The sequence below is a fragment of the Pterocles gutturalis genome, unplaced genomic scaffold, assembly GCF_000699245.1.
Source record: "Pterocles gutturalis isolate BGI_N339 unplaced genomic scaffold, ASM69924v1 scaffold2980, whole genome shotgun sequence".
Taxonomy (NCBI): domain Eukaryota; kingdom Metazoa; phylum Chordata; class Aves; order Pterocliformes; family Pteroclidae; genus Pterocles; species Pterocles gutturalis.
In genome coordinates, this window is record NW_010137989.1 from 20,759 (window position 1) to 48,523 (window position 27,765).

General features: G+C 41.7%; 1 protein-coding gene across 1 annotated transcript in view; it reads right to left on the reverse strand.

Annotated features, from left to right (window-relative positions):
- The window catches only part of INTS4 (integrator complex subunit 4), a gene marked incomplete at its 5' end in the record, with an annotated part of 32,873 nt that extends 5,622 nt beyond the window's left edge, over positions 1–27,251 (reverse strand). Inside the window, 18 exons of the mRNA XM_010082787.1 lie at positions 399–458; positions 1,340–1,470; positions 3,556–3,636; positions 4,272–4,365; positions 7,247–7,404; positions 8,173–8,306; positions 10,321–10,436; positions 11,627–11,769; positions 14,584–14,789; positions 17,490–17,664; positions 18,704–18,775; positions 19,281–19,401; positions 19,666–19,754; positions 20,386–20,436; positions 22,024–22,209; positions 22,416–22,522; positions 24,517–24,634; positions 27,007–27,251. Of these exons, the coding sequence (XP_010081089.1) occupies positions 399–458; positions 1,340–1,470; positions 3,556–3,636; positions 4,272–4,365; positions 7,247–7,404; positions 8,173–8,306; positions 10,321–10,436; positions 11,627–11,769; positions 14,584–14,789; positions 17,490–17,664; positions 18,704–18,775; positions 19,281–19,401; positions 19,666–19,754; positions 20,386–20,436; positions 22,024–22,209; positions 22,416–22,522; positions 24,517–24,634; positions 27,007–27,251 (2,287 nt within the window). The remainder of the gene's footprint in view (positions 1–398; positions 459–1,339; positions 1,471–3,555; positions 3,637–4,271; positions 4,366–7,246; positions 7,405–8,172; positions 8,307–10,320; positions 10,437–11,626; positions 11,770–14,583; positions 14,790–17,489; positions 17,665–18,703; positions 18,776–19,280; positions 19,402–19,665; positions 19,755–20,385; positions 20,437–22,023; positions 22,210–22,415; positions 22,523–24,516; positions 24,635–27,006) is intronic.
- Positions 27,252–27,765: the final 514 nt, after the last annotated feature.

The window sequence follows — 27,765 nt, forward strand, 5'->3', positions numbered from 1 at the left end:
AACAGAAAAAACCCAGGCATCCCTAATCTGACCTATTTTAGACATCTCCATTTGCGTAAGCTGCAAGAAGCACCTCCCCAGTGAGAGCACAGCTGGGCGAGTGCTCTACAAAGCAAATGTCAACACCAGGGCGAGATAACTCTCACCTTGTGCACGTAGACAGTTCACTCTCTCATTTACAACTTAGAACTTTGTGATAAAGAAAAGGAGAGCTCCTCCGTTGATCCCACATTTAGAAGGGAGTTTACTTCTTGCTTTATCATTATCTCATGACAGCGGTCCTCGATGTAAGACAGCAACAGGGGAAGGGAGATGTGAAGAGATGACAAACAAACAGAATATTCCCTGAAGACAATGGTGGGGAGACTTTTTAACAAAGAAGCAACAGAGTTTCTCACCTCTGAAAGGAATCCACTTCCTGGAGGAATTTTTCACACATTCCAAAAAGGGGTTCCACTCTGTAATGAAGATAACGTTCCTTCTTTTAGTTTTAAATAAAGAAAACTGGCTCTATGGCTATAAGCATCTTACAATTCTGGGGCCATAAAGGTGTTCCCCATGAGAAAGAAAAAAAAATTAATTGCCATCTCCTTTCCCACATCCATATCCCCCTCCTACAAAAAAAATCATTTTCATAAGGCACTAATTAGGTTAGCAAAGCCATTGTTAGAAAATATTAACTTTTCACCCATAAAACAATAGGTTAGAAGGCAAACACACTATAGACCTCTATGGCAACACAGTAAAATGATGGCAACAAACTTGAAACAAAAATAAACGCATTAGGAGACTAACCACCTTGCTCTAATTCCACCAAGTGAAGTTCTAATTCTACAGCCACCGAAACCCTTGGGTAACTTCATTGACCTCAGCAGCCAAAAAGAACCACAGAGAGCCGCTCGCGTTACCTAAGCCACGCATACACAGGAGCATTTTGTGTCCGAGTCACCCAAATATTAGTTGCAGATCAAAGACAATTATTTACTGATGGTAAAAACTCAGCAACTAATGCTTAATGAAGCAAAGACAGTTAATGCATTTTTTGATAAACAACCTTTCCTCATTTAAATAGGTCCCAAATCTCTTAAGACACACTCTACAATGTTTTCAACCTACTTATATGTTCATAGCTGAGAGAACTCAACCCCTTAAACATGTCTTCCTAATAATTTTGTCATCTAATTTAGTACTATGCCACCCTACAGCTACAAAGGCAGAAGAAGGCTCTTAATGCTGAAGTTAGCAAATGATTATTGGCATGCCGTGATGTTTCACGTCTAATTTATCCTTGCTGGTTTTTAAACAAAGCTTGAGGAAACTAAGCTGAAGTCATCCTTACCCTCTAGTGGTACGCGCAGTGACAATAAGCTGTAATGCCTTCGCCTGCAGTCTCATGTGGTGAATAATGACCACTTGTCTGCTTTCCACACTGCTGTACATGAACTCCATTTTATAAGTTTCTTCCAAGATCTGTCAAGAGAGACACAACAAAGGTAACAAACCATCAGACTCTGTTAAATTCTTGTGTGATCACAAGATTCTGGTATTTTTCCTCATACTGAGGAACACATTAATCCATGAGTCTTATTCTTTTGGGAAATTCTTCATGGCATAAAGTCGCACCTAGTTCTAAAAGCTTATCTTAGAATCACAGAATGGTTTGTGTTGGAAGGGACCTTAAAGATCACCGAGTTCCAACCCCCTGCTATGGGCAGGGACACCTCCCACTAGCCCAGGTTGCTCAAAGCCTCATCCAACCTGGGCTATTTTGGCTATATTAAGGAAATAATTTGTGAAATTTGGCCTGAATCAAACACTCCCTCCATTGGAAGTCTATCTTTTGACACTGCATTTTACATTTCTACAGGTAGAGCACTTGCTGACTCCCACTGGCTACTTGGGAATACAAAATATACGCAGCAAAACAGAGCAAGCTCAGTGGTCCTGCTCAGGTTTACATTTTTTGGAGCTATACTTCACAAAAGTTCTCTTGGAAACAACTTTACATTCAATAAGGCTTCATGGACTGCAGCTGAAGATGGGAACTGTTGCAAGATAAACATCATTCTGGGGCGTTTCAGACACACAGTTAAAAGCTGCAACAGCACATTGCACATGTTTACTCATGGTACTTTTTCTGTTGAATATATGGGCTTAAGTAGACAAGAGAAGTGCTCAAATTAATACAGTGGAGTTCAGTGTGACTGTATAGAAGCCAAGAACTTGTGAGTTGTTTAACATCTTGCACTGATGGGAAGTGATCTACGTGCACAATCACAATCACAACCCAGGACAGACAGTTCAATTAGAGAAGAATTAAAAAGCTGATAGGCTTTTATTTCTACTCATCCCTAGGGATGGCTGTCAATGGCACAAAAGGTTTTGATGCACAGCAGTACCTGCTCCTTATGACATCTTCATTAACTGGAGACTCAAAATGTCAGCATGGCTTCCCAGCAGATCCATGAATTTGCTTTTAACCTGGATTTGTCTCTGGGTTATTTAATAGCTTGCTTTCTCTTTCACCTTTTTTTTTTTTTTTAGGGCTTAGCTTCAGTTTTTCCAGGATCAGATAATTTCTACATCCCAAAATCAGAATAATCCAAGTTGGGTGGGACCTCCAGAAGTCATCTAGCCTGGCCCCCTGCTCAGAGCAGGTCTCATTAGATACAGTTACTCAGGGTGACGTCAAGCTGTGAACATTTCCAAGGATGGAGATTCCCCCCACCTCTCTGGGGAACCTGTTCCAGCATTTAACCACCCTTACAGTAATATTTTTTTTCCTTATATCTCATCAGAATTTCTCCTATTCTAACTTATGGCCATTGCCTCCTGTCCAGAGCAGTCTGGATCTGTCTCATCCCTGGACAGCCGAGCATGCAGTTGGCCTTCTTTACTGCCTCATGTTCAACGAGTTGTCCACCAGGATCCCCATCATGAAGTTCCTGTCACCCCAGTTCCCCAGCCTGAACAGCAGCCATGCCCTCCAGCGTACCAACTGCCTCCTCAATTTAGAGGAGCCTTATCACCCACTTATTCAGGGAGAATCTTGCCAGTTTGGTGAAAAAGAAATGATGGGAGACTGCATGAAAGGCTTTGCTAAAGCCAAGAGATAAGACTGCCCTCCCCTTGTTCAGAGCACCAGACCCCTCACAGACAGCAACGATGTTGGTCAGGCATCATTTGCCCTTGGGAAATGCATTCTGGCTGTTCCAAATGACCTTGTTGACCTTCACTTGTTTAGAAACAGCTTTTTTTGGTCCATATCCTTCCCCAGAAGTGAGGTGAGTACAAGCAGCCCACAGTTTTCCGGCTCTTCTTTCTTGCTCTTCTGGAAGATGGGTGTGATATTTACCTTCTCACAGTTCTCATGAGCCTCCAGCACTCACCACTCATTTTTTGAAGACGAGAGAAATTACTTCACTTTGTGGAACTAAAATTGACATGGACAGACCATGGCAGTGGAACATTAGAACCGTACTATTGTCGCACAGCCAAACAAGGGCTCATATCCGAGGACTTGCCTCCACGCAGACCTGGATGCTTCTACCTCACCTGTTTTGCTGCAGCGGATGCTAACGCATTCTGTTTCAGGTACAGAGGAGCTGCCACGTTCCACAACTTCTCCTGCAAAGCCTACAGAAGAAAACCATGAAATGATAAATGCCCAGTTCGGTCTAAACATTCTAACACTCTAGATGGGCTTGGGAACAGGGAAGATCCCCTGTGTCTCAGCAGTCTGCCAACAGGTTGGTTGAAAAAGCTGGCCAAAGATGTCTTTTGTGCTTTTAAATTTTTTAAATCCTTTTGGGGAACCAAGGCCCCCAAAAATACATATTGTTCTATAAATACACACAAAGGCTGTCTACAAAATATTGTCTATAAAACCTCCACTTATAGCAGTAGTTTAGCAAGAAGCATTCCAGTGGCCACTAGCAGAGAAAAGTTACTCTTGTATCATAAAAGGCTACAGAGTAGTTGCCTCCATTGTGATTTCTGTCAGAAAATAAACCCTGCACTGGCAAAATGCACATGAACCAACATAAGCCCTGGGTACAACAGCAGAGATCTGCACTGGCGTACTCATTGGCAAAGTTACTGCATAAATTATTTGCCACAGAAGGGAAGCAAGAATATCAGAAACCCATGGAGCCTGCGCTTTCATCATACATCAGTTTTCAGCACGAACATCAAAATGTGAAAGTACACCACAATGATGGACTGAAGGCATTTTTGAAGAACAGCCCAAAAAACCCCAGATGAAATCAAACCTTGATGAGGAGCAGCTGACACTGAAGGTAAGTTGCAGTGAAATCTGCCATCCCTGCCAGTTCTGACTGCAGCTCTCCAAGCCTCTGAAGATCACTGAAGCATGGGGAAAAAAAAAAAGAAAAAACAACATTGATACAGCAAGGAGGTTAATTTAATGCACTCAGCAACAGCAACGATGAAGCCAGGTATTTCTGCATCTTTTTTTTTTTTTTTCTTATCCTTAAGAGTAAGCAGCACAAACAGTGGCAAAACACGCGCTACAAACCAGTTTGCACCTTGGGACTTGGCATCTCCTTTCTTCCTGGAGGCTGACACGAGCCCAGCAGTGGAAGCAGTAAGGCTGTCAACCCACGTTACTCTGCAACCCTATGGGAACCATACAGTGTAGCAGTTCCAGATTTAACTTAAAACGCTCCAGACTTCTCCAGCAGCTAACGACCCATTTGCGTTACCCTGCTGGGAAATCTAACTCTTCATGTTGGCTAGGAAAGGTTGTTTGGAACATGTCAGGCTGACACAAACGAGCATATTTGAAATTTAGCTGCCTTTTTAATACAAGCTGAAATCTGATGCACTGATATTTGCCCAACTAGCTGTTGTGTGATGTCTGGTATAAGTATTTCTGTGAAATCCTACAGCAATAAAAGCAGCTTTTAACTTCACAAAAAAAAAAAAAATTGTTAATGGAACCCAAAAAGGCTTTAGTTCTCTACTCTTAGAGACATTTTAACATCAAAAATGTGTATTAAGAAAACAAAACTCATTTTTTGTTATAGAAATGAAAATAGGTTGGATGATGTGGATTCAACATGCCTCTCTTCTCTGTATATTTGCCAAGTGTACTAAAATTGTCACTCCCCCATTTCCTAGGGTATTGTTAAAAAGAATGGCTTTTCTTCAGATGACCCTTTCCTTTTTGTTTTAGATTTATCTTTGCATTTATGATGCGATTCTGAAACTTTGACTCTTCCAAACCAGAAGGCTGCTGAGCACTGACACATTTTAAAAAATCCATGAGATTATCTGTATAATTTGTAGCCAAAGAAAATCTCTCCTAAGCAGAGAGGCTGTGCCTTCCTTCAGAGCAGCAGCAGCAGAGCCAGCCTGAGCCCTACATAGTGACTCCATTTCATCTTTTCCCAGAGAGAAAAGAACAAACTCCTGGGCACTCAATTCCCATGTCATGCTTAATGCATCACAACACGCTAACGCGGAACAGGATGTCATCCCTCAGCTAGCAGCGAGGCAGATATTCCATTTCCCAGTCTTCTATGGTTCCCAATTCCACTAATTCTATTTCCTTACAAATCTTAAACAGATTTCAACATTCCTGAAGGGCAAAAATAAAAAATCCTGTTGTATAGATGGAGAAACTAAACCACAAAGACCAATTTGCTGAAAAGCCTGTCTTGCAGTTTCAGCTGCAGAGCCTGGGGGAAAAGCATCAGTCTTCAGTGTGGTTAGAAACACAGTCCCAAGCAGACACCAGCTCCACGAGGTCTGCTCCGCTTCCCCTGACAACAGTCATGAAAAAGGAGGAGGGAGTTATGTCCCACCGCAGAATCCATGGCTGTGAGCTTCTTCTGTCCCTCTCCTCTCAGCAACCAAACTGTTGGTGCAGGAAACTCTTGCCCTCTGAAAAATAACCTTTAACACTTCTTTTGGTTTTGTCTTAAATCCTCCCTCCTTTTAAAGGTGGAAAACATCACCTGGCTTAGTACGGTTCCTGGGGGGTGATCCCAGCAGGAAAAAAGCCAAGCTAAGAATTTCCATCAACTCCAAAGCGTTACTGTCCTTCACTGCACATAAGTTACGCATGCAGCCCTCTCCAGCACGATTCCTACACTCAAAATCGAAAACATTCACAGCCTGTGAGGTTTCCAGACCTTCATTGTGCCTGTAAGATTCTGGATGCTCTGCCAAGAGATCACCTGTTTCAAGTGTTTAGTGCATTAAATGCTTTCAGATCTTTTAGGCTGCACATAGTAGCTTCAAAACAGCTGAGGACAAACCATAAAGTTCCCACAGTTGGGTTTTCAGTGAGGAACACACTTTTTTTTTTTCACTGCAGGTGGGTGTGAAAACGATTTACAGCTACACATACACAAGAGGCAGCTATTTTGGAGGAAGGAAAAAAAAAAATAAAGCTTTTTGGAATTCTATATTCCAAACAAAGCATTTTAGATTGTTTTTCTAACTCTCAAAATAAGGCTCTTTTCCTCTTTACAAGGAGAGGAATCATACTGGAAGGATCTTTTTCAAGTGTTTCATTTGTGTGAATCAGTCCAGAGATGAAATGGAAGCATAAAACCCACATCTAGAAGCTATCCTGTACCCCCTTATCTATACAACAGCAGACAGCAACACGCAGTAATACTGTCTGCTCCAGGAAAATCTCTTTGATTTTCAAACTGACGAAGAACACCAAAGTCCTTTATAAACGGGACTGGTGCTAAGAACCCAACAAAGCACCAGAAGCAGGTCCTCTCGTGCTGGATGAAAGGCCACAGGATGTGGAAATTGGAGAAGCAAAGGGGACAACCTCTCTCTTCTCAAAAAAATGAAAACAAAAAACCCCTTTGTACATACATTAAAAATAATATGATCAAAATGAGGGCCTTATACAGAGACAGAGAACTAAGAGTGACACACAAGGCTGTCACCCTTAAAAAACAAAAGCGTATTTTACCACAAGCGAACAGTCCAAGTGCAGCACCATTACCTGACTCTTACCGTGCTCTGGAAAGGTGTTCCCTCAAGACCCACACAGATTATTCAGTGGGGCAGAGCCAGAGCTGAGACCCCCAGTTTTGTTTCAAACAGGCTGTTTTATCCCAATGCTCTCTAGAAGGCGGCTCAGACTAAGTGCCTGATGGCAAAGTCCAACGCTGATATTCAGAAGCAAAGCACCTGCTTCAGAGAAACTGGGAATCGTAACGGATCTTCCCACGAACAGGTCAGCTTGCAGCCTTACCGGATGGTAAATTCCAGCAGCTCCTGTATGCCCTGCGGGTCAAGGTGCTGCAGGTTGTAAACTCTCTCCAGGCTTTGATGCAAGAACTGCTGGGAAGGATCTTCATGCGGTGTAATACTGGGAGAGACTGGGGAGGACACCAGCTTTCTACCTGGCAACTAAGCAAGAAGAAACACGCATACTGAAAAGTCTAACACAAATAACAACATTGCAAAATGTGGCCACAACATTTACCAACTATCAATTGAGAGCTCTGCTTTATTTCTCAAATTCAAAATTTATATTAAGGATTTCAAGTCTTCATCTTTTATCTTTGTTAGTTAATACTCTCCACTTTGTCATCCACTTACAGCTAGAGATCTTCAGGTTTAACTTCAACATCACTTTAAGGGAAACATCTTCCTCATCTGTTAACAATGGCACTGGGAAGTCCAAGACCACACAAACCACACTTCATTTTATGAACTGTAGTAAGACTTACAACCAACTTCATTCCCACCTGTACTTCCATGCAGGAAAAACAAGCTTCAAAGCAGCAGGGAACACATCTCACCCCAGAGTAAACCACTCGATAGGACAAAAGTCCAATGTAGGAGGATCTACAAAGGCTTCTCCCCTTCCCCACACAGTCAGAGCTCCAGAAAGCTCCCAGGAATCCTGCCCTCCCAGGATTCTTTCCTAACCAGCAAACTATGTGCTATTCTCTCCTGAGAGCAATAATGTTATTATTCTCCCCAAAATATTACAAAATCTGTATTGTAACAATATTTGGCTTTTGTTACTTAATGTACATTTTAATATTCATTCACTTGGAACTTGGGAGAAAAAAATTTTAGAGTGGAAGTGTTACACACTGATAGACATGGAAGAGAGCAGCAATATTCATAACAGAGTGCCCAAATGCAAACCCAACTGGTTCAACTTACTCTTAATGGAGGGACCAGATGAGAGAGACTGTCCCGAAGATAGGCGTAATGTCTGAATGTATGATCCGAGAACAGGGCAGGCATTGTTGGGCAACTTTTAGCAGCGTTAAAAATCAGAACCAGAACAGCAATGTCTATTGAAATGGATTGTTAAAGAAAAAATAAACGACAGCAAGAAGAGCTCCTTGGGGATGGCGAGTTAAAACAACAACTCAACAACCCTTTCTTTCCTAGAGATTGTTTGGGAAGTTCTTTACAGTTGGAGAATGTTGAGCAAAACCCAAAGAGGCAGCTGCCTGAGCAGATGAAAACCGAGTACAAAGCACAAACATTACAGGATGGGCCATATTGGAGGAAGGATGTTACCACCAACACTGGCAACATAAAAGATAGGAACCAGGAATTATAAATACAGAACACGCTCATCAGGTGGAGTTTCTCTCTTCCTCAAAGCTTACACTGTGCTTACCAGTTTGGTATGCAAACACCACCTAAAATTAAACATTTTCCCCCAACTCTTTGAAAAATTGCTGCATTTCCTGTGATGGCTTGAAAAACATCCCTCTTAGACTTAAACTAAAGAATCAAACATGGGAAGGTAATTCTGGAATAGAAAACCCATTTTCACAATCTGAGTGCCAGAGAAATACTAAAGGCTTTAATCAGTTAGCCCAGAGGCTGGGGCACTCACCAGTAAGAGGGTGACCTCAAGCATTAGATCTCTAACAGGGGAGTGTAAAAGGATCCCACTGCAAAGCCTGTGATCACCTGGGCTCTCGCCTGCACAGGGAAGAAGTAGGTTCAGCCGCACAAGGGACTGTACCCATGCTTCTCACCTCCTGAAAAATCTTCTACTGCCCAGCTTCCACTTAACGAACCAACTTCTCCTGTTTGCGCAAAATTCTTCCAAATTTTCAGCTGAAGCTATTCAACTAATCCGATTCAAATTTGTTCAGTGCTTTGAATAAAACAAAATTATATTTTTAGTTAACAGTTTACACTAGAAACACACCATTCAGTTCTACCTTCTAGCTTCTGGCTCCCAGGTCTGTCTTTCACATAATTTATCTCCATAAAATTTGGTGGCAAGTTACCTCCAGAACTTTCTCTCAAATAATATTTTTTGGTTCAGGACGAGAAGGTACATTGAGCTAAACAACAGCTTTCTCCCTGCCACAGTGTTCCTTCAATTCTCAACTCATAGGGCAAATTTACTCCAATTATTTCTCAGCTATCTAATTAGGGATTATCTTTCTCTCCATCTGATTCTAGCCCTTTTCAATTCTCACAAGGTATTTATTTAATCTGTATAGAAGTACTAGCTGATGGCCTGTGACTAGTGAGAGAAAGAAGGAGCAGCTTCAAAGAGGAAGAGAGTTGTTCCAGTCTAACATCGCTCAGCATGTATCAGAAATAACATTACATTCTGCAGCTGCACAGAAGGGAAGCAAGGAGAATGAACAATGGAAAAAGGGTATTTCACATTTCCAAGGCATCTCCTATTGTTAAGGATAAGGGTATAACAATAATAGTTTGTATTCTAAAGCACCAGAAAAGCTAACATTAACATAAGGATTTCTGTTTTGGAATTATTTCAAAAAGATGATAAATCTATGGCATTATGGGGATTCAGCCACTGCTGGGCTAAGAGATGGTGCTGCTCTATACACTGCACAACTGCGAGGATAGCAGAAGTTTTACCAAAAAAGAAAACAGCCAAGGATAACCATTCTTCCTATTTAAAAGCTAAAGCATCCTCAAAATCAGTGCAAACTTGACAAATGTTTTCACATCAAAGGACTCATCCGCAAAGCCTAAACCTTGACAAATTGCTTGATAAACAGATTACTCATCACAGCATAAAACCCAGCCAATTCTACCACACTGGCATTTATGAAGATGGTTCCAGATAACAGTTACTCCATCGCTTGCTGAGTAATAAAACTAAGTGGCAAAGGGATTCAGAAATAGCTACAGGGTTCTCTGCTACAGTTCGAAACGGTTTAACAAATGTGAGCAGCAGAAAAATATGAATAAAATCTATCACAATCAAAACAATTGGTTGGACTTGATGATCCTTGACGTCTTTTCCAACCTGAATGATTCTATGATTCTATGAATTCTATCAACTGGCTTCATGAAAGATACAGGCTGGGTCGTCCATGTCTGGTTCTGGAGTGTCAAAGAACGGATGTGTGCTCAGCAGCTCCGGGACTAACGGCAGCACCAAAGTGGGATGCCTGCTGCCCAAGAACTTCAAGCATCTGAAAAGACACAGATTGAAATATTTCTTAGTAAACACGTAGATTGCAAAATACAACATTTTAAAGCTTTATTACTTTATGTTGCAGGAGCACTTTGAGGCGCTGGTTGGCATCAAAATCTTGCTGTCCAAGCATAGGGGCAAACTCATGGAAACAGTGTCTCTTCATGGCTGAGTATTTGCATTAATATTTGGTAGGATCCAAGAAAACTGAGAAGACAGCTTGAAAAAGTAGCAGTAACAAAAATTTTTTACTTAAATTGCCCCAGAAATACTTAACACCCGGAGCTGTACAAGCCAAGAAAAGCTTTCATACTAAATGCTAACAAATGAGCGTATTTTCTTCTTCAGAAATAAGGGAGTAAAGAGGTAAAAACCCAACCAAATAACAAAACCCAAAAACCCCAAACTCCAAAAACAATGTAAGAGCACACTGGAAGACAAAGCAGACTAAAATAAGTGTTTCCAATAATACCCAAGAATTCCATCTCAAACCATGTGTGCTGGAGCATCACCTCCTTTGTTGCTTCCACTGAACAACCAAAAAAACCCACATAAATGTTCATTACTGTTTTTCAGCCAGGAAAAGTCACTCCAACAGCACAATGCCACACAGGCAATCCACTTGTCACAACTGATACGATCAACTGCAGGTAAATGTTCCTATTTAACGCAGTGTCAAGCACAAAACATTAGCTGCATTGAAGAGATTGCCCCATCCCTAGAGGTGTTCAAGGCCAGGCTGGATGAGGCTTTGAGCAACCTGGGCTAGTGGGAGGTGTCCCTGCCCATGGCAGGGGGGTGGAACGAGATGATCTTTAAGGTCCCTTCCAACCCAAACCACTCTGTGATTCTATGATTCTAAGAGATGAGGTTTTAAACTGAAGGTTGAATTCCTCTTTTGTAGGAATGTTTTGAGTGCTTATAATAGAGAGCTATTTCCAGGAGTGGTCACCAGTTCTGGATTCCCAGTACAAGTATCAACAAACAAGAACAATACAGAGTTTCTACATCAGTCATGGGTATGTACAATGCTCAGTATAGCCACTATTCCAAATACATATAGAATAACAGCATTGTATACCTGCAATACCTGTTACCTCCTTAGCCAGCTCAATATTCACCTAACGCCTCAATTACTAAGAAGAACAGGAAAATAAGTAGACACACGAGGACGCTGAGCACACTCACTTCCATATGGATTCTCTGTCTGTGGGATATTTAGTTAGGTTCTTCAGCAGCTCCACCAGTGCAAGATGGATGCCTTCTTTAGTCGAGACATTGGTGCAACACAACAGTTCATGAAGTGCTTCCCGAATGTCCCTTGAAGAATCCTTAAAAAAAAAACCAACACAGACACCTTTGGGTGCTGAGAGAGAAGATATACCTGCATTTGCATTTACTTTAAAGGCAGCGGTTCCTGTTCCTTGGCTGAATTAATACTAGAGGCATCTGAAAAACAGCAAAGGTTTCTAGTTATCATAGCTAAGCACAGATGAAGTACAGAGCAAGAAACTGCTGCAGGGTTTCCTGCTGGTCTCATCCACCCACGTGCTTCATTTACTGGAATGAACGGGAACTGCTTCACCGCTCACCTGCTCAGGCAGAGCAAGAATCTCTGCTTTGGGTGATGCTGTTACCCTTGGGCATAGGCAATGACAAAAATGGAAAGTGCTAAGTAACTCAGCAGAACAATCACCAAAAGGTTGTTTCGACCTCTTTGGAGAAGGCTTTTATCATTCAACAGTTGAAGCTCAATTCCACAAGCCTTGAACCCAGTCACCAGCCTCCAGAGGGTTTGTGTAAGTGCCAAGAACAGACTCGATTAACTGATATCGTCTACAGGATAAAAGAACTTGACCTAACTATGGGTTTATAGACAGTCAATAACAAAAAAAAAACCCACAAAAAAAACCACAAAAAAAAAAACACCACACTCTTACAAGTTGGGTCAGGAGCTTTGTTATGATTGCAGGAGATCCCTAAGGTACCACTTCTAAAGTCACATTACACCATTTTATTTTTCAGGCCAGGGTGACTTACAGCGGAGCTTACGCACTCTCCAAGCAGGATTTTCAGAAGTGCAGTGGCTGAACTACAGCTTAATTAATGACATTCCTTCTGGCAAAAAACACCTTGCTGTTCCCTATCAATGTATTATACTTCCTTGCTATCAGCATTTGTGTGGCACTGCTGGATAGTGTGAAAATCTGACAGGATACAAGAACCGGATGCATTTCAGTGGTGGATTTTTTTTCTTTTTTTAATTATAGTTTGCTAAGTATCAACAGTTCATTCATCATTGCTGTACACAACAGAAGAAAAAAGCAGTAAAGGCTCTTAAATGATGGCCAACACACACAAAAGATAAAGGAGAAAAGCACAGCAGGGCTGCTCTGCTCTTCCTTATTTTTGGTGGTGGAAGGCAGACTACGACCAAAAGAGAAGACGTACACTAAGGACTGGAATTAAATCATGAAGGAGATGAAATACTCCAGGTGAATTGCACAAACCACTGGAAGGGCTGTATGGAAGCACACAAGGCAAAAGTCTATGAAGGAACAGAGAGGAGCACAACTCAACAGAAACAGAGATCAACAGGGAAAACAGAATCCTAAGCCTGGTCAGAAAAGCAAAGAGTAGCTGGGAGAGTTATTCAGATAAAGTCAAAGCAGTGGGGTAAAAACAGAAGTTATCCCTGCACCCAACTGTTCCATATTCACATTCTCGGAACAAATTTAGGCACCAAAGTTAATGTTATTTTTCCATATCCTTTATTTTGGTACTGGAAGATGGGAGTGCAGTGACAGGACAAGGGGTAATGGTTCCAAGCTGAGAGAGGGTAGATTTAGATCAGATATTAGGAAGAAATGTTTTCTTGTGAGGGTGGTGAGGCAGTAGCCCAGGTTGCCCAGAGAAGCTGTAGATGCCCCATCCCTGGAGGGGTTCAAGGCCAGGCTGGATGAGGCTTTGGGCAACCTGGGATAGTGGGAGGTGTCCCTGCCCATGGCAGGGGGGTTGGTCTTTAAGATCCCTTCCAACCCAAACCATTCTGTGATATGATTCTATGATTTTACAGAAAGCAAGCAAACACCCTTCAGAATCACACAAATCCATTAAAATGTCAATCACTCTCACACTTTACTACCCTAATATATGAAAATAAAATAAATTTTATAATACATGTATGATTTATCATCCATGATAAGTCAGCACAGAAGTGTAAGACAGAACCCCAGTCTAACTACAATGTTTTTATACCTTGATGCACAAGTCCTCAGCTTGAACAAACATAAATCAACTACATAAAAATCTGAGGCGCCTAAAATTCGTTGCTGTGTTTGCAAATTCAGACCATGTTCCATAGCATTTGTTAGACTGATAAAATAGGGTGGTTAGGTTGCTTCTTCCTGGGGCACAACTGAAAGAAGCCACTCTTGCCCTGGGTCAAGCAAACAGCAGGTGAAAAGACATAAATTGTAGATTTGCAGCACCAACCGAGGCTGCGACACTACCCAAAAGAACCAGAAGCTTGCCTACCACATGTGGCAGAATCCAAAAATCCACGCCTCAAGGGCTGTAACTCAGCAAATAAATCAGGTCTGGGGGGAAGCAGTTTCGGACAGCACTGGTCATAGAGGTGAAACCTCTTCCCCTTCCTGGATCATCCCTGTCAACCAGGAACGGCAGCGGACTCACACTGTCCCCAGGATCCTGGCTGAGCACTGACTGGTTGGGAAAGGCCAAAACTTTACTGCTAATAAACCCCCTGAACAGCCAGAAGAGAGACCTCAGGCCTGTGCCCTGGCTCTGCTGCCAAAGCAGCTGAACAAAGGAAACAGAAGGAAAATGAAGTTGTACTCAGCATGAAGTGGTGCAGAGTGCTGGACCACAAAACAAAGAGAAAGGGAAATAACACGAGGCAACAGCACAGTGATCAAGTGAAGAGTTTTTATCCAAAATCCATCTTATTTCAAAAGTAATTCTGTTGTCCTGGAGATTAGAAGCTACTAGACATTAGCAGCCTTTGGGAGCCTTTAAAGAAGAGAAAACAACAACAAAAAAGGTCGACTGTTTCAGCTCAGAAGAAAGGGCTGATTAGCATTTTAAAATTAAACACATTTTTTCCCTCCTCGAGAATTTCTTACCTCCAAGACGGCTAACACAGTATCCAGCTGGTCTTCCCGCAGCGTGATGTTGTTGGAAATTTTTCTCATGGTGTGTATTGACTGCAATCTCACCTCCTCAATTTCATCATTAAACATGTCAACCAAAAAATCCAGGCACTTCTCCGCAAAAGAAGGTGAGGACTGAGCCAACATACAGAGAGCTTCAACCGCAGAGATCCGAACCTCTATTAAAAGAGAGGGATGGAATTAATTGTTACTGCCCTGTAAAGGGTCATACCACCCAACAGCCAGGCCTCATTTTATTCAAGGACTGGGCTAAGGACAGGAGATGCTAAGAAAAACCGGAGGACGATGGATACTAAGCAAGGACCCAGGCCCTTAGGGACAGGCAAGTCTTCAAATCAAAAGCTTCACCTCTAATACGGCGCGTGCTGCTGTCCTAAGCATCTGCAGAGGGACTGCAGGTGAAAAACAGGTCTCCTATCCAGCAATAAATGTTATAGCACATTTTGCAAGTATGGCATTAACCCTGTTATCTTAAGCAAACTCATTTAGATATTTAAATTCATCTTGTTTTATTCTTCCTGACATTTTAATTGAACAGAGCATTCACTGCATTTTTTACTTGCTACAAAGCACTTTATGAATCGCTGAAAAGCCCCATAGCATCAGCATTTCAGCAGTAAACAGAATGAAATTCCTCTGCTTCGTGACTTCGGATTCCTCAACAGAAAGGAAAAAAGTGCCACCTACTTATTAAAATTACTCAGAATTTAAGGAAAAAAGCATCAAAAGGAGTCCAGAGTGTATTCACGCTGTAAAACAAAGCAGGAATTTGAAGAATACCCAAATATAACAAGCTTAAGTGGAGATGAGAGCCTCTTCCCTGCAGCCATCCTCACTAGCTTCCATAACATTTATGTGCCGGGATCATAAAAATAAGAATTAATCTGATGTCTTGCAAACATTATTGTTTTAAACATCACTTCTATTTTTCATTCAAATTAGCTCATCTTGAAAACATTTACTTAAACTCGTGTGTAGCTTTTAGGCCTATTGTTCTTAAAGAACAAATTTGATTCCTGATGATTCTGATTAACTAGAAAAATGCAAACACAGCAAGACCCGTGCTTATTCAGTAACGAAGCTCTTGTCACAACGAGTCTCTGCAGTCATTAAGACCAAGGTATTAGAGAAGAAAGCCATTTTGCCACTACTGCTTTCATAAACTGACACGCTAATTTAGATTTAAGTGACAACACGGAATTCAAGAAATGAAGCAGCACTGCAAGTAAGGAAGAAGAGAGCTCAGCGGTATTTAAAAATGCTGCAGTGGAGGGAGACAGATCTACATTATTCCAAGATCTGTGTATGTTCCACATCTGTCCCTTTTATCAACATTCCCCAGTAGCACCAGACTGTCACAAGATCTATGGCACAACAAACTGGAGAATGTTTCACAGGTCAGTGGACTGAGCCAACGAAAAATTTTTTTTGCTGTTAGAAAAAACACAAAGTTGCATTTTCAAGCTTTGGGAAGAGTTTAGCTATTAGGACAATGTGTTTTTATTTGCAGGAGTCATGGAACAATAAACCAACTTCACAACACCATCTGCAGCAATATTTTGTTACGGTGGTTTTGTACTTTCCATTTTAGCCTCATCTTTCCAGCAACATTAAAAGTAAATTCACGAACAACATTCACAGCTCAGCATTTTCATGGTTTTACGCAAATACCAGGCTTAAGAAATATAAATTTACACTTTAGCACAGAAAAGTTGGTCTGGAAAGGGTAGCACACAGACTCCCCTGAGGCCATCAGCACGCTCAATGCTACAGCCAAACCTAGGAGGAGCTCAAGAACGCCTGTGTTCCAGTTTGACACTCATAATCCAACCTGTTTAAAGGAACAGATCAGATCTAATCTGCTGGAAAGAGACTACGGCTTCCAAATCCATCGTAGCAAAAGATCAACACAATAGCACTGTGGGACAGGTAAATGGGATCTTAGAACATAAGTACTTCCATTGAAGAAAAAGAATTACCAATAACATTGCTAAAAATGTAAGCAAGACCACATCTGAAATTTAAGTACCTGAAAACACACAGATCCAGTCACCAGTTTTCAAGAAGAATGCATTCTAGCTAGCCAAGAGGAAAGCTTTTGTATCAGCAGAGGCTAAAAGAAACCTAGCCTGTTGAGGCCCTTGCAAAATGAAAGCTGCCTGTTAATTCATTAGGGAAGTCAGTTCCTGAGAGAAGCGACAACTATTTAATCTGAAACCTCCCACTGGCTAAGAACAAATGGGTATAAATTGGCTATGGATAAAATTGGGTTGGAAATTAGAAAACTTCTGCTTGTTGTAGCTGTTGGATTCTAAAATATTTTGAAAAATATGTGGGTTTGTCTCTACTAGTTCTAACCTTTGATCAGATGGAAGCTGCTATGTTTATAAAATGAGTGATTACTGAGCTCCATAGACACAGGTTCCTTGTAGTGCCATGGATTAAACACCAAGTTCTATAAAATTTTATTTTCCTTCCTGCAGAGAAAACACCAATTTCAAACAGCAGCAACTAATGCTAACCCCAGTGGGTTTCTGAATAGCATATGCAACAACTTCTTACCAGATACTTTACTAAAACTTCACCATTTATATATTTTATTTATATATTTGGTTTTGGCTACTCAACGGAACATTTCTATCCAAAATTCTGTGCAACACTGTAGCATCTTCGAAACAAGTGCTGTAACAGAGATCACAATGGAATAAAAACCACCCCCCTGAAGTCATGATTTGTTAAAAAAACCCAAACACAACAGTCAAGTGATCTATTTTGACCCAAAAATCCCCTCCCAAAATCCAAAGCCTATTAGCCAAGACACATCTCCTTTAGTCACTCCATAATAAATTAGCACTCACCATACATCTCATCTTCCAGGCCATGAACAAAGGCTCCACAAGCTCCTGATTCAATCAAGTTTACAGCACCTGTATCAATTTCTTCTTTGGGAGCATCATCTCCCCATTTTCTGCCACTTGAAAACTCCCCAGAGCTGTAGAGTTCTTTGGCACGTTCATGTGCAGTGCGCTTCCTCTGTTCAAACAAGATTTTCAGTTACAACCACAGTAAACTTTAAAGATGACCAAAAAAAAAAATACTAAATGGCTTTCTTGGATTTGAAAATAGATGTAGCTAGAGGCTTAGGCACTGACAGAGACATGCAAATGCTAACAGAAGCAAATAATACCTTCTCTTCTATGAGTATTTCTAATTGCCAGTAACTCTTTGTACTTTTGATGTTGGAAAAGGATAGTAATGAATATATTTTAATTAACATATTCTTAGACAACCATTATTAGAACAGCCAAACTGAGTCAGCGCAAAGGCCCATCTAGTGAAGGATCTAACAACTGACCTGCAAAAACAAATACTAAAGTGTTGCAGTTCAACTTGTTAAACTGCAATTAAATACTTTAACGACTATTGATACTTTAAATAATTCAGCAACACGTAAAATGGGATCTACACTCAGCATGCTTGCTAGTCCATCTCCTTTCCCCCCACATTGTAAAGAAAGCTGTGGTACACATTCTTCAATGGACTTTAAAAAGCTGCCCACAAAAACTAGCAGCTCTAACGTTGTCATTCTTTAGTAGACAGAAAAACTAAGCATAATACTTCGAGTAAGTTGCTTAAGGAAGAAATTTTATTGAAAAGTTTTGCTTGTAGGCTCAGGAGTCACAGCCTCTGGCTACTAATGTCTCTTGAAAAGTCTAAGTCTACCAGTCAGATCGTGCAGGATGTGTCCATAACCTTGCTCCTAGAACTAGGATGGAATCTTTCCCGTACACAAGAAATAAAGCTTTTAGCCAAAAGAATGTCAGAAGAACGTTTACCTCTTATCTGCAAAACCTGAATAGCCTAGAGCTGTCTATTACATGCTCGGCTAATGAAACCTATAACTAGCAATTGCTTCATTGACTTTAACCTAAAAGAAAACCTGTCATCATCAATTCACTCTCAGCAGCCCTGAGGCAAGGACCTGGTAAACAAACACACTCAACATTAACATACCTGCTGTGTGATTTTAGTACACTACACCCAGTAAAACCAAACCCAAACATTTACATACCCTCAGATCTGACATGAGCTTCTTGTCAAGGGTCTGCTCTAAGAAATGGGAGCTAACTTGTTGCATAGAACCCTGAAGAAAATGAAAAAAAAAAATCAAAAGGAAGAAACTGGATTATTCTAAATTATACCATATAATTTCCTGATTTATCCCAACACGGCATCCAATCTTATCCACCCATTCTAACAGCTTTACACAACACTTGACACCACCGTATGTCAGAGTTAAAATAATTCTACTTAAGATGGTCAGGACATCTCATTTTCACACTGAGGTTAATACAGTCTTTCTTGAGTTCAGTTAGTTTACGTGTCCAGTGCTGGGGAAGTAGAGGGAGGGAATTATGACAAGTACTTTTTTTTTTTGTCTTAGATACCCAACCCTCTGCTCTCAAGGAAAGAACGACTGCAGAGTTCAGCTGAGAAACTTTTGGATATCCTCAACCTCTCTCATTTCTTTTTTCTCAGAATTCTGGTAGAAATTTACCTATACAGTTTTTAAACATCCTCCCATTTCTTTTCAAATATACATGAAAAGTAACATAAGATGAACTATTTTTCGATAAAGAAAAACTTACCAATAACTTAGCAGCTTGTACTCTAACAACCCAGGAACCATCACTAACCATATGACAAATTTTTCCAAATGCATCATCAACCAAGCGAATTTCCTCATTAGAAGAAGGAATGGGGACGATGCTAACACAGAGAAACATAAATTAGTCACGCCAATCTTATGCCATGCTGGATGCATCGAGCAAGAAACAACTATGCTGAACTTGTGGATGCGCAACAAATATCAAAAACCAAATTTTCAACTAGATCAGTGCATTCTTATCAGGTATCAGTAATTCATACATGTAATTTTCTAACTGCTACTCCTGAGATTTACTAGCGCAAAACTCTCAGGATTAGGATGATTACTATGCCAATACTTTGAGTCGCTTTGCATACAAAACATACCTTTCAGGGTAAAGTTGACTGAGGACCCAAATGAGCTGAACTGCAGCGCTGCGCACTTGCTCGTAATCATCTGCCAACAGTTTGCAGGCCTGAAAGAAGATTCACGGTCCAATATACAGGGAACATCTCCACCTGAGCTGTCATTCACTTTCCACTCTGCATTTACTATCCTTACCATCAATCATTTAGGACAGATTATAAAACTCAGTCTTCCCTTCTACTCCCTAGATTTCCAAGTTTGATTGAGTGGACTAGTTCTAACAAAGTCAATCAGGAACACGGTGTAAAACTCCAGAATTGCCTGTACTACGCAGGAAGCATGAAACGTGAATCTGTACTAGAACTAATTTGATACAGGCTTCAGCTGCACAACCTTATTGATATAAACATAGGCTTTGTGTATTTTCCAAGGAACCAGGGTTTAAAACTTCAAGACTGCCAGATCACAGTAAAAATTACATAGTGCCTTCCTCGTCCCATGATTATCCCAATAAATAACATATTCCACTCAAAGCATATGCTTTAGTGCATTTATGCACAATGAAATGCAGAACAGATTTTTATTTCCACTGCCATAGGACAATAAGGAACGCAGGCAACCTAAGTGCACAACACTCCATCTCTGTTCTGCACCCTCCTCTCAAAGCACACTGTCACAGAATCTAAAAAGCAAGATATGCAAACAAGTAACAAATAAATACAAATTAATACAAGGTTTACCTGACTGTAAATAGCCTGCTGTAATTTTAATCCTCTTTCATGAAGCTGCAGCTACATGGAAAAAAAAAAAGTATAACTATAGGTTTAAGTGACACAGACTAAGTTTTCAGCACTGTTTTTTCCACTTTAAGTAAACTTAGTTGCTTGCATCTCTTGATTGCTGCTATCACTAAAATATCTCATTATCTTGGCCGTAAGTATGTTAAATAATAATCTTGACTTCAGTATAATTTTTTTAAACTTTACAGCCATTCATTCTTTGATTGATTAGGAAAATACAATTTATATAAATACAGCCTGCCCATTCTCCCAACCTTCAGACAGCTGTTTAGCCATATTCAACTACAATTACAATAGACACAGGTATCTTCCAAATAATTAGTTCACTACCAGTCCTGAAACATGGACCCAAGAGTAGCACTGCCAATGAATTTTTATGCCCTGCAAACCTCTTCAATTACCAAACCAGAGGAATAATAAAACCTGTCCTACTAAACATTGTTTCTATCTGAAATAAAGTAGTATCATGAATCTGGCAAACAAAGGGATAATATCTGGTTGAATACTGTCAACAAGAAAGGAAACAGTTGCTTTTCTACATCCACTTCAACAGCAGGGCATGCCAGTGACAAAATTCAAGGAAAAACAAAACAAAACAAAGAGCCACACACACTAGCAAGGAAAACCATGATCAAGAACCCCAGAAGAGGTTAGTGACCCTGAATTCATTCAGGGTGCTTCCATGCTTTAAACTGCAGAAAGAGAGTTGACTTTGTGTTGTAATTATAAACTCAAGGTCATACATCTTGCTATGCACTTGGTTGAATGCCATTGTAAAAGTCACTCAAATGTCTTTAAAAAAAAATTGTAGCAACAAAAACCAGAATGGAATGAAAATGAAGGATAAATTCAACTTCCAGCAGAGGGAGACCCCAGACAGATTCAAGTCCAATCTGATCTCCTCAAATCCATCCTGCTTTCTTTGTTTGGAGTTCAGTATCACTAACTCCAATATCCTTGTTCACACCATCATGTTAGATACTGTTATAAACTTTGAGAAACTTCTGTGTACCCACATACTCACAGGCAACTCACATTAAGCAAAATTCTCAATGTGTGGTCTTTGCTTGCATTTCTGCAAAGCTAAAAACCAGTAAACCTCATAAACAGTCAGAGAATGTTAATGAAGGTGTCCACGGGGCAAAACATAAATGCTGTTTTAAAAACAAACACAATTCTTTCTGGACTTACTACACAGGTTTCCTGTCATAAGCAGCTATCTGTTGTGTTTTGGAGTACTAGTGGCTTATTGTAATTGTAGTAACTGATGTTGAATCAAGAAATACAGATTTCTCACTGAAAAGAAGAGCCTACCTACACTCAAAAAAGTCAACAAATTAAAAAGCTTCTTCAGCTACAGCTGAAACAGAAATTGTTACGAATCACTAAAATGCCCTTTGATATCTCACATCACTCTCATATTCCAAGACCTATCTCATTTTTCCACATAATTTTGATATGCTTACTAAATTAATTTAATAATCTCTAATCCAAACCTCTCTGGATTATCTTGCAGCCCCCTACCAGCTTCCTTATGTATCCCCCAACAGTTTGTTGCACGGTACCGGCAACACTTACCATGGCTTTTATAGCTGCAGTCCTAACACGAGGGTCCTGGTCATTAAAATGATCTCCTATTATCTTCTGGACATCTTTGGCAGCCTGGCTTTCAACTTCTTTTGCAACACCTTTTTCCACTGGTCCAAGACAGCCGATTAACTGAAGACACTTATTTCTTACACCATGGGAAGAATCTGTCAGATGCTGTAGGACAGAAGAACAGATGTAACTGCATTTTTACTGTTCTTTCACCCCTTCGAAACAACTAATCATAGAAAGATTCCTAGCAGTTAAAAAATGACAGTATTGTAAGAGTTTGTTGAGAAAAATGAAAATAAACCAAACACTGACTACATCTTTTTTTCCTGTGGCAGTGACAAAAATTTCTTGCCCCAGGGAGGCCATCTTACCTTGCAGGCTACCTCTACCAGCCTCATCCTGACAGATGGATTCTCTGTGAGTTTTGTGCCAATCACCAACAGGGTGTCCAGCAGCTGAGCAAGAACTTGGTGAGACTCTGAAAAACAAAACAGTGAAAGGTCACACACCTCTTCATTGAGCTCCTCACCAGCTACAGAATCACAGACTCATTCTGGTTGGAAGGTCCCCCTGAAGCCTTCTCCTTTCAAGGTCAGAACAAGCCCATTTCCCTCAGCTTCTTTCTTGCACATCACGTACTCCAGCCACTGACCATCCTAGTGACCCTCTGCTGAACTCACTCAACCTCACCAGCACTTAATCTGGCACCGGGGAGCCCAAAACTGGATGTGGTATTCCAGATGTGGCCTAACCATTGCTGAGTAAAAGGAATAACCTCCTCCCTTGATCTGCTGGGTTCACTTTGGATGCAGCCCGGTACACAGTGAGCCTTCGCTGCCAACTCATGTTTAGCCTGCTCTTCACCTGGACCAGCACAACACTCTTACCACTACGTTGGAGGGATATGGGTTTGATGGATGGATAACTTGGTGCATAAGGAATTGGGTGGATATCTGCATGCAAAGAGTCACAGCCAAAGGCTCAGTGTCCAAGTGGAAATCAGCAATGAGGGGTGTCCCTCAAGGGTCCGTACAGCCACCAATACTATTTAATGTCTTCATCAGTTACACAGACAGTGAGATAGAGTGCATCCTCACTGAGTCTGCAGATGACACCAAGCTGAGTGGTGCAGCTGACACATCTGAGGGACCTGGACAAGCTCGAGAAGTGCGCCTGTGTGAACTTCATGAAGTGCAACAAGGCCAAGTGCAAGGTCCTGCATTTGGGTCGGGGTATCCATACGGACTGGGGGATGAACAGATCAGATTGAGAGCAGCCCTGAGGAGAAGGACTTGGGGGTGCTGGTGGATGAGAAGCTCAAATGAGCCGGCAATGTGTGCTGGCAGCCCAGCAGCCCCCCATGTCCTGGGGGCATCCCCAGCAGCATGAGCAGCAGGGCGAGGGAGGGGATTGTCCCCCTCTGCTCTGCTCTGGTGAGACCCCCCCTGGGGGGCTGCACCCAGCTCTGGGGTCCTCAGCACAGGACAGACACGGAGCTGCTGGAGCGGGGCCAGAGGAGCCCCGGAGATGGTGCGAGGGCTGGAGCAGCTCCCGTGCGAGGACAGGCTGAGAGAGTTGGGGGTGTGCAGCCTGGAGAAGAGAAGGCTCTGGCGAGACCTTACTGTAGCCTTTTAATACATAAAACAGGCTTACAGGAAAGATGGAGAGAGACTTTTTACAAAGCCCTGTAGTGACAGGACAAGTGGCAATGGTTTTAAACTGAAAGACGGTGGACTTAAAATGGACATAAGGAAGGAATTTTTTATGATGAGGGTGGTGAGGCCCAGGTTGCCCAGAGAAGCTGTGGATGCCCCATCCCTGGAGGGGTTCAAGGCCAGGCTGGATGAGGCTTTGAGCAACCTGGGCTAGTGGGAGGTGTCCCTGCCCATGGCAGGGGGGTTGGACTCGATGAACTTTAAAGGTCCCTACCGACCCAAACCATACCACGGCTCTATAAATGACATAAAAAGAAAATTAAACTGCATCAAGGAAAGCACATACAAACTGTGAACAGAAAATAAAAATGGACTTCAATGAAGCCACAAACAGGACAACCCATACTTTCTTGTCTATTACAAATCCAACATGAATAAACTAACGCCTTCCGCCATTAGCTCTGATGAGCTGGCCCACAGCATGATAAGAAAAATACTCCAGAGAAGGTGCCACTTTAAGCAAGACTGTCCTCCAAAAGAGAGCACTTCAGAAGCCATGGCTCTCACACGGAGTCACAAAAGCAAACCTCGTGCTCACTTAAAACACAGGTATACAATAGGCAGGTCTGAGGAACATTTTTCTCCTCCTCAAAACATGGTATTGTCTGTCACCGTTCACAAAAGCAGAAAATAATTACCCTCAGCAACAATTCCCAATTATACACTTCAGATGTAAGGGCCTTGCCACTGCCCTAAACGCTGAAAGACTGAACAATTCTGCTTTGATCTCAAGCACCACCTGAAAAGCGAGACTTACTCTCATTCTGAAGCGTGTTAATGGCATCATCCACAATGCAGTCTGGAGAAAATCCCGCAGTCTTCGATAACAAGCCCAGCAAGGAAGCAATCTTCAGTCTTACAGAGGCATCGTTCTCCTGGAAGGAAAACAGCACAACCCCAATTCATTTTCCAGTTTGAAGAGCATAAAACACTACACACAGGCAGGGCCTGTATATAATTCAGCACAAGGGTCTGAATTTTACTGTCAGGCTCCTTCCCTCTCCCTATGTCCACAGCACACCCCACAGAACATCAACCATCCTACAATGTTCATGTGGCAGCTTCCAGTACACTTCAAAATTATTCTTTTTAGTAATAATTCCTCAAAATTACCTTCATGTTGTTTGAAAATTTGAAGTTTAAATAATCAGGTTTTCAAGATGCTGGAAAATTCATGTTAATATCTTTGCAAGTTTTTAAATTAACAAATGGGAGAACTTCAGAAGATGAACTGAGATTGATGGTCTCTTGCCCTCTACTAAGCAGCAGGGTCTGCAGGCTAAAGAAAACAACTGCTGCTCTTAACAGTGGGGAGTAATTTTGCCAATCTGACAGGAAAAAAAGAAAGAAACCCAACACAGCAAGGTAAAAAAGAGATAATAGAAGGATATGTTAGTTGCATAGATCTGCTCATTTAAGCAACAGCAAATGCTGTCACAGGTGATTATGTCAGAAATAAACTTCACAAATTAGTATTCATTTTAAATGAATTTCTGGTCATAACTAGAAGCTCTCTCTTTCATCAAATTACCAAAGGATATCCAATACAGAGCAGAAAGATAAAAAGAAGTCAGGATTTCTTACTTAGATCTTACCAAGCAGTTGTGCAATGTTGAACACAGAGGTGCAGAAATATTACAATTACAAATATTAGTTACAACTTTCACAACTTTCAACAGTTTAGGAGAGACTTCAGCGACACACATCCCCCCCCAAAGTGACAAATATGATACCCATGGGAGTAATCTCTTTCTCAACCGAGCTGAGAAGCATGTTCTCTTTTCAGGGTGGAAATTATGTGCTTGAACAACAGTTACTGTTGCTGGACTGCTTAAAGCAGTGGTAGGACGCACAGATTTCCACAGCATGATACATTTGGTGTTCACTCACTACTACTCATGTTCTTTTAATAAAAGGACAACCCTCTCCCTCTTCCTGTCAGAAGGACCATGGGAACTATGGGTGAAAAATTGAGAAAAAATAAAAAGCCAGATTATTTTTCTGTTCAGAAGCCATCAGAACCATTCGGGGACTGTCCTGTCATAACATAAAGGAATGAAGGAGCAGGAGGCTGCAGCACCACCTTAAACAAAACAATGACACAACAAATGCATCATCACACAACTTCCACCACAGTCATAGCTTTCAGGATCAGGTTTCTGAAATATCAGTTCAAGTGCAAGTTTTCTGGAGCTACTTAGAAACCAGTTCTTCAGAAAATTTTGTCCTTAAGTAAAATAATGTCAGCTAAAGGACAACAATGCTTTTTAAAAGCTAGTTTCTGCAAAAGGCTGTGCACTTGAAAACGTGACCTCGTCTGCAGATTTAAGAGTGTCTCTTCTAATACAGGCTGCAACACAAACCTCAAACACAAATAACCTGCGTTACTTGATCAGGAATGACAGTTTTCTTCAAAGAACAAACAGGTTAGGTTCTTTAAGTCGTACACTCTTTTGAGTGGGAACTAGTCCAATGACAAAAATCAGTTCCCATCAAAAAAATGTAAAACGGTCTCAACATACAAGCCAACACAGGTAAAGTACAGAAATACATAAAATGCAGCTTAGAGTTTTAGTGTAAGTTCAAAGAACAATAGATCCAACTGTAAAAAGAAAGCCAGAATAGCACATGGACTTCTATGAGAAATATTTCAGCCTACAGTGCACATTTGTCAGCTGCAATAAAGTTTTGCTTTATCAAGTGAAGGATCAGTATCTGGATACTATGAAGCTTTTTTTTTTTTTTGTTATTCTGCTGTAAGATTTTTTTGTTGAAAAGTTTTTCAGAAGCATCATTCTAAAAGTGCTTTGCTCGCAGCACAGCCAATAGCTAAAAAGTTTCTCCAGTGCTAGAGGAAATTATGAGCAAGGTGAGGAAACATCTGTCAGGAAGGATTTAGATAAAGCACCTTTGGACAGCTGGGTTCCCTGGAAAACTTCTTGTCATGTCTTTTGTCCCTTGTTAATTTAAGACAAACCATGCAGGGCATCTGCAGGGTTTACACAGTCACATCCCTGTCACAGGCTCCTGAAACCATCAGCAAAGGGACCAAGTAACATGATCAGAAACCACTCGAGTAAAGGACTACGGTCCCCCACTCTCCTCACACAGGACCTCTAACAGCCCAGGCTGTCGCCACCTGAATCAGCAACACAGAAGCCTGTGACTCTCTATTCCACAGGCAACACCAAGAAAACAAGACCAGAAGGAGGATTCCAGAAACACACTGGGCTCCCAGCTTCCCCACCTTGTAATAATGCTCCAGGAGGATCCTGACAACCCCTTCCACGCTCTCCACTTCCACAGGCTTCCTGGCAAACTGGAGCAGGTACTGCAAGGCATCTGCGGGCGAGGTGGCTTTGCACAGGTCGACATGGAGTGCCGCTGACTTGCTGGGCTTGGTCAGCCGCAGCTTCTTAGCGGACAGGTCCTCATGCTGCTGCTGCTGGCAGAGAAATTGTTCAGAAACGCAGAGCAAATCCTGAGCCACTCCTTCTCAGAGCAAACACTGTCTCAGCACCAAGCCCAAGGAAACTTCTGCGCCCCATGGCACTCACTGGTATCTCTACCAGTTATCTTAGGAAGGAAGGCACCCCCAGCCCCCTGGGACACTTCCCATCCTACCCAGGTAGGCCCTACCCCTGGGAAACCCTGCCTCTCCTCTCCCCACCCCAGCACAAATCCTGCCCTTTCCAACTTCAAACACCCCAAGGCACACACCGCTTCTCCTATGTCCACCAGCCTAGAGCATCCAAGAATCATAGAATGGCCTGGGTTGAAAAGGACCTTAAAGATCATTTAGTTCCAACCCCCCTGCTGTGGGCAGGGTTGCCAACCACTAGAGCAGGCTGCCCAGGGCCCCATCCAGCCTGGCCTTGAACCCCTCCAGGGATGGGGCATCCACCGCTTCTCTGGGCAACCTGGGCCAGCGCCTCACCACCCTCTGAGTGGAAATTTTTCTCCTAATATCTAACCTGAATCTCCCTTCTCTTAGTTTAAAACCATT